Raw genomic sequence first — 7,384 nt, 5'->3', positions numbered from 1 at the left:
GTCGACAAGATCACGTACTGCTCTTGAGGGGTATGGTAATCCTGTCTTAACGATTATGTTGTTGGACAATAATGAACCTGTGAATTATGAAGAAGCAATGGTGGGCCCGGATTCCAACAAATGGCTAGAGGCCATGAAGTCCAAGATAGGATCCCTGTACGAGAACAAAGTGTGGACTTTGGAAGTACTACCTGAAGGCCGCAAGGCTATTCAGAACAAATGGATCTTTAAGAAGAAGACGGACGCAGACGGTAATGTGGCCGTTTATAAAGCTCGACTTGTGGCAAAGGGTTTTTCACAAGTTGAAGGAGTTGACTACGATGAGACTTTCTCAGCGGTAGCGATGCTTAAGTCCGTCCGGATCATGTTAGCAATAGTTGCCTTTTACGATTATGAAATCTGGCAGATGGATGTCAAAACGGCGTTCCTTAACGGTTTTCTTAAGGAAGAGTTGTATATGATGCAACACGAAGGTTTTGTCGATCCAAAGAATGCTAACAAAGTATGCAAGCTCCAGCAATCCATTTATGGACTGGTGCAAGCATCTCAGAGTTGGAATAAGCGCTTTGATGAGGTGATCAAAGCATTTGGGTTTATACAAGTGGTTGGAGAATCTTGTATTTACAAGAAAGTGAGTGGGAGCTCTTTGGCGTTTCTAACATTATATGTGGACGACATATTGCTGATTGGAAACAACGTGGAGCTTTTGGAGACCATAAAGGATTACTTGAATAAAAGTTTCTCTATGAAGGACCTAGGAGAAGCTGCTTACATTCTAGGAATTAAGATATATAGGGATAGATCGAAACGCCTGATAGGACTTTCACAAAGCACATACCTTGATAAAGTTTTGAAGAAGTTCAAAATGGATCAGTCCAAGAAAGGGTTCTTGCCAGTATTACAAGGTATAAAATTGAGTAAGACTCAGTGCCCAGCAACTGCAGAAGACAGAGAACAAATGAGTTCCGTCCCCTACGCTTCAGACGTAGGTTCTATCATGTATGCAATGTCATGCACTAGACCAGACGTCAGCTTGGCCATAAGTATGGCAGGCAGGTTTTAGAGTAATCCAGGAGTGGATCACTAGACGGCGGTCAAGAATATTCTGAAGTACCTGAAAAGGACTAAGGAAATGTTTCTCGTGTATGGAGGTGACAAAGAGCTCATCGTAAAAGTTTACGTCGATGCAAGTTTTCACACCGATCCGGATGACTCTAACTCACAAACCGGATACGTATTTATTCTTAATGGGGGTGCAGTAAGCTGGTGCAGTTCCAAGCAGAGCATCGTAGCAGATTCTACATGTGAAGCGAAGTACATGGCTGCCTCGGAGGCAGCAAAGGAGGGTGTCTGGATGAAGCAGTTCATGACAGATCTTGGAGTTGTGTCGAGCGCACTAGATACATTAACTATGTTATGTGACAACACTGGTGCCATTGCCTTAGCAAAGGAACCAAGGTTTCACAAGAAGACCAGAACATCAAACGCCGCTTCAACCTCATCCGTGACTACGTCGAAGGAGAGGACGTGAATATTTGCAAAGTGCACACGGATCTGAATGTAGCAGACCCGCTGACTAAACCTCTTTCACGGGCAAAACATGATCAACACCAAAACTGTATGGGTGTTCGATTTATTACAATGTAAATCGCATGGCGATGTCAGGACTAGATTATTGACTAGTGCAAGTGGGAGACTGTTGGAAATATGCCCTAGAGGCAAGGATAAATAGTTATCATTATATTTCCTATTTAAAGATAATCGTTTATTATCCATGCTATAATTGTATTGAATGAAAACATAGATACATGTGTGGATACATAGACAAAACAATGTCCCTAGAAATCCTCTAGTTGGCTAGCTAGTTGATCAATGATAGTCAAGGTTTTTTCTGACTATGTGCAAGTGTTTTCACTTGATAACTGGATCACATCATTATGATAATAATGTGCTAGACTAGACCCAAACTATGAACGTAGCATATTGATTGTGTCGTTTTATTGCTATGGTTTCCTGCGTGTCAAGTATTTGTTCCTATGACCATGAGGAGCTAGCCACATATCTCTCCGTGTTATAGATGTCGCATGATGATTATCATCCAAACAAATCACCGACCCATTGCCTACGAGTTTGTCCTACTACTGTTGTTACTTGTCTTGCTCTCCTACTGCTACTACTGTTGCTACTGCTCTCACCTGTCTTCCTCTGCTGCTGCTACTACTGTTGATACCGTTGTTACTTGTCTTGCCCTGCTGCTACTGTTGCTACTACTGTTGTTGCTGCTACTGTTGTCACTACTGTTGTTCCTTGCCACTGCCGTTACTCGCTACTTTGCTGTTACTACTTTGCTTGCAGATACTAATCTTTCAGGTGTGGTTGAATCTGACAAATTCAGCTGCTAATACTTGAGAGTATTCTCTCACCTCCCGTCGTGTGAACCAACAAATTTGGGTTGAATACTCTACCCTCGAAAACTTCTGCGAACCCACGCGCTGGTGGGCCATCAACAACATTCTTCTAGTTTCATTGTTGGGGAGTGCTAGTAGCATTCTTCTTGTGCTGTTGCAAGGGAAGGTTTGTTGTCACGGAATCAGCATTCGTCTAGCTATTGCCAGAGAGTGCCAATCAGCATTTTTCTGGCGCCGTTGCTGGGGAGGTATTGCTATATTCTCTGAGTCACTTGGGATTTATATCTGCTGATCACTATGAAGAATTTGAAGGATCCGAAGACCAAAGTCTTGCCCTCAACTACGAGGGGAGGTAAGGAATTGCCATCTAGCTCTGCACTTGATTCACCTTTATTTATGAGTAAGTTTGCGACATCACCTCCTGCTAGAAATCTTGATATGCCGCATGTGCTTGATGATGCTTATGATACTATGCCTGATACTGCTAGAGATGCTATGCTTGATACTATGTCTGATGATGCTATGCTTGATACTATGCCTGATGATGCTATGCTTGATACTGCTAGAGATGCTATGCTTGATACTGCTTTGCCTGATGATGCTAGAGATGCCATTTTGCCTGATGATGCTATGCTTGATACTGCTAGAGATACTACTTTGCCTAATGTTCCACTAGGGGTGTTCCTTGATGCTCATATTGCTAGAGTTACTGCCAATGCTCGTGATGCTTCTGAAACTACCGATTCTATTGAGATAGAACCTGCTTTTGCTCCTGCTAGATCTAGCTCTCCTAGATATGAATTGCTTGATATACCTGAGGGTTACGTTATGGAGGGAGAGATAGCTGAGGATTTTCTTGCGTGTAAGGATGCCTATGAGGCTGAGAAATTACTTCTCAAGTGGAAGGAAAAATCTCGGGAAGCTAAGATGAAATATGACCCGAAGTTTGCCACTTCGCCTATCTTTATCACCGATAAGGATTATGAATTCTCCGTCAATCCTGAGATAATCTCTTTAGTCGAATCTGATCCTTTTCACGGATATGAGTCTGAGACGGTCATAGCCCATCTTGCCAAACTACACGATATAGCCAACCTCTTCACTAATGAGGAGAAGATCCGCCACTACTATATCCTTAAGCTGTTTCCTTTCTCTCTAAGGCCTCGTTTGGTTGCAGGGGATTGGGGAGGTTTTGGGAGGGAGGGATTTCACGGGATTGGGTGAATCCCTTCCTTCCACCCAATCCTCTCAAATCCCCTCGAATCCCCTCAAATCCTCTCAAATCCTTTCTATTTGGTACAAAGGGATTCATACACAGGAATACACTAATAATTAAAAATGTAATTTTTAAAACTTCAGATCAAAAGAGAACACATCACATGATAAAATCACCATATATAAGTGGATTCCAAAACCACGAATGGTCCACGAGAACACATCACAGGATAAAATCTACTAATTTATCATTCCAGGCATGCAGTGTAGATATAAACTCAAAACACAGTACTGGATACTTGGATAGTTTTCAGAACGACCAAGCAAATGTTCACACCACCCATTTTAACATAGGAGTCACATGATTGGCAAATAGGCCTTGCAGGCACCGGACTGTCCGGAGGATGGTCATTCGTTCATTACAGGCTTGTTCTCGTTGGCCTTGAACCTCTGGTCCTTCGGCTTCTGCTCTTCCATTTTTCTGCCATCAGGAAAGCAAAGGGAATTAGTCACTTGAATTCAACATTCATCAAATTTACTTCATTTTGTCAGTCGTCAAAGTTCGATGCAAATGGGTCATTCAGAAATGCATTTCGCAACGGTGTGTTACTGCTAAGTACCAGCAGTACGGACATATATAGCATGAAGATATCAGCAAATATCAAGTATCAGCAAATGAACATATATAGCATGAAGATATCTTGTAAAAACATCTTATATTATGGGACGGAGTACGTACATACTACCGTACTGAACTGAATTTGTGAGGTTAAATTCAGAACCATGTCTAGCTACTATGTGTACTGCATCCACTCGTAAAGTAAGTAGCTAGCTAGTTGGTCACTCTCTCAGATTTAAGCGGCCATGACGACCTTTGGTGGCTGCTTGGCTTTCCACGCACAGAGACGTACGTAATGTGCGTGATGAATAATACAGACGTACGTAAAGGACCTTTAAAGTCAAAAAATCATAAAGTAGACATGCGCAGAAATTCGTGGAAGAGGGCCCAAGATATCATATGAAGAAAAGAAAATATACATAGTGGCAGCTAGCGTCACAATCATCACCATGTGTATTTCCGTGACGTGCCCGGATTCTATTCAAGACCAGGAGACCTACTATCTAAAATGGACTTATATATAATTAAGAAGCAACAACATTCAACGTTCCTACAGATTCAGTCGCATTCGGCGACAACAAAATTCAGTACGACCCGGTTCCCACCGAGAGCTCCTCTTTTTCTACTCGTACCACAACAGCTATCAAGCACAGCAGCTATAAAGCACAGCAACAGCAGCAGCTATCGTGCACAGCAGCAACTATCAAGCACAACAGCTATCAAGCACAACAACTACCAAGCACAGCAGCAGCTATCAAGCACAGCAGCTACCAAGCACAGCAACAGCAGTAGTGGAGTATTTTTTCCAGACACATAATCTGGCTAAGACTAGCAGACACATAAACCACCCAACCAAGAAATTGAAAGTAAACACACAAGAGTATGAAGAACATAGAGAAATCTTACCTTAGATACCCCGAGGTAAGTCTGCCATTTCGCTCCGAAGGAACACGGCGGCGCTCACTTCATCTTCGGCGGCGGCATTGAGGAAAATCTCACGATTCTCAGCATTTTTGAACACCTTGTACGCAGCGGCCCTTTCTCCATGTGAGATGCTTTCCATCTTGTGCAGAACAGCAATGCACTTGGTGATGGTGAATTGTTGGGCATTTTTTGACTCTGCGAACAAAGCAGACTCCTCCTCTGCTTGCTTCTGTTTGATCTCCACATAGTTTGCCATCACTTCCACCATGGGATCATCCCGCTTTTTCTTCTTGGGCTCCTTCACTAGCTTTTTATTGGAACCACCAGGAGCACCTGCTCGAGTAACATCACTTTGCGTACCATCTATTGGATCATCACTTTGAATAGCTCCACTTGGATCATCACTTTGAGCCGCATCTCTTGGATCATCATACATGAGTAAATCATCTTCGCACTGATTCAGATCAAAAGGGAACCCAGTCTCATCTCTTTCAACTTCAGGATCATCGTCAATCACTTGTGTAGCCTCAATTGATGTAAAATTGTAATTACCTTCCGCTATATGTCCTGCACAAGCACCCAAGTTCTCATTAAAGGTCACATAGCAATAGAAATTCTTTATAAAGGTAAGAAAAAGGTAGCAAATGAAAATCCATTAAACTCACCATCATAAAGATCACCTAGCTTGTCATACAGAGGAAATGGCTTTGTTTGAAACTTGCTTATGTCTCGCCAGGACTGTATGTAAGAGAAATGATTTATCAAACCTAGATCACCCGAAAACAAGAGGAAACAAGTTGCATTGTATATTATCAAACTTACAATAATCAAGTTCTGCCAAAGATGTGGGTCGGCCTCTATCATGTGTGTATGATAGTTCCAGCTAACACCACTTTGCTTTCGAGCATCCTTGATTATCTTGTATTGACTCTTCAAATCTTTTTGTTTCTCTTGGATTTGTTGTTTTGTGAAATTTGTATGGGGATATTTCTCATGGAATATTTTTGTAATTCCGTTCCAAGATTCAGCAGACCAACCATTTTGACCTCTATGATATGGATTATTGTGCTCATCAAGTAAATCTACCAGAGCCTTTTCAAGAGCCGGGTTCCACTGAGCTCTGGGCTTCTTAACTACACATAGCACAAATGTATAGAGTAAAATACTTGATCACACTCAACATGACAAGAGTTGCTATAATTCAACAAGCAGAGATGAAGCATTAAAATACCTTTTGGAGTAGTCTTTTTAATTTTGGGTGTCAACTTCTTCGCACCGTGTGAAGCCTTTTTTCCAGTCACTTTCATAAGATTGTACTTTGGAGACCCCTTTGGATACATATCTGCATTCAACAAGGATTACATTGTTAGATGATGAAGACGACATAAGTTGATTAATGCATATGTATATATGATTAAAAACACACCACAATGTTGGTTATTCAGGATGATATGCCTGCCACATTTGCATTGCGATTTCATCCCTCAAAGTGTTCCCTAAGCCATTGCTCCCATAGTTATTCTCATCACCATTTGGGAGATCAACAAAATCATTTGGTGCTATGTTATTGGGCTGGTTGTCAAGCCAAGTCTCGTCTCCATTATGCATCTTGATGATATTGTGAAGAACTGCAGCAGCAGCAGGAAGTTTCACTTGGTTCTCGATTGTATGTAGTGTGCCAACATGAAGAATTGGGAAGAGCTTTTTAAGAATTCCTAGGGACCTTTCCACATGGTTGCGTAGAATAGCATGCCGATGGTTGAACAATTCCATGTGGTTCTGTGGTCGAGCGCGTCCATGACCAAATTCCTTCAAATGATATCGGACACCCCGATAAGGTGCCAGAAATGACTGAGTGTTTGCATAACCCCCATCAACTAGATAAAACTTGCCTTTGGGTACTCTAAATCATGTCATCATCATAGACTGAAGAACTCTGGCATCTGTTGCTGAACCCTCCCAGCCACATGATATGAAAGTGATTCGTAGATCGAAGTCGCATGCAGTCATGATGTTATGACTGAGGGTGCCCTTCCTATTCTGAAATGGAGCGGCAATCCCAGGTGTTGCAGTTATAGGTACATGTGAACCATCAATGGCTCCTAAACAGTTCTGAAAATAAAATGGATTGAAGGTCAACGAAGAACTTCAAGTTAGATAAGTCAAGAAATTGTGGAAGTGTTACTGATGGAACCTAGAAATAGGGATAAAATCTTGG

The 7,384-nt window shown here is 41.9% G+C and overlaps 1 protein-coding gene across 1 annotated transcript; it reads right to left on the bottom strand.

Annotated features, from left to right (window-relative positions):
- Positions 1 to 5,149: 5,149 nt before the first annotated feature.
- On the bottom strand, positions 5,150 to 6,965 carry LOC123397986. Its single transcript, XM_045092497.1, has 6 exons — positions 6,890 to 6,965; positions 6,398 to 6,508; positions 6,204 to 6,299; positions 5,832 to 5,933; positions 5,318 to 5,733; positions 5,150 to 5,236 (listed from the first exon to the last, which is right to left on the bottom strand). Exons 1-6 carry the CDS (start codon positions 6,963 to 6,965, stop codon positions 5,150 to 5,152), a joined length of 888 nt encoding a protein of 295 aa, XP_044948432.1.
- Between the last annotated feature and the right edge of the window lie 419 nt (positions 6,966 to 7,384).

Source organism: Hordeum vulgare, chromosome 1H (genome assembly GCF_904849725.1).
Source record: "Hordeum vulgare subsp. vulgare chromosome 1H, MorexV3_pseudomolecules_assembly, whole genome shotgun sequence".
Classification (NCBI taxonomy): Eukaryota; Viridiplantae; Streptophyta; class Magnoliopsida; order Poales; family Poaceae; genus Hordeum; species Hordeum vulgare.
The sequence above is the reverse complement of the archived record's forward strand: the minus strand, read 5'-3'. Positions and strand labels throughout refer to the sequence as shown.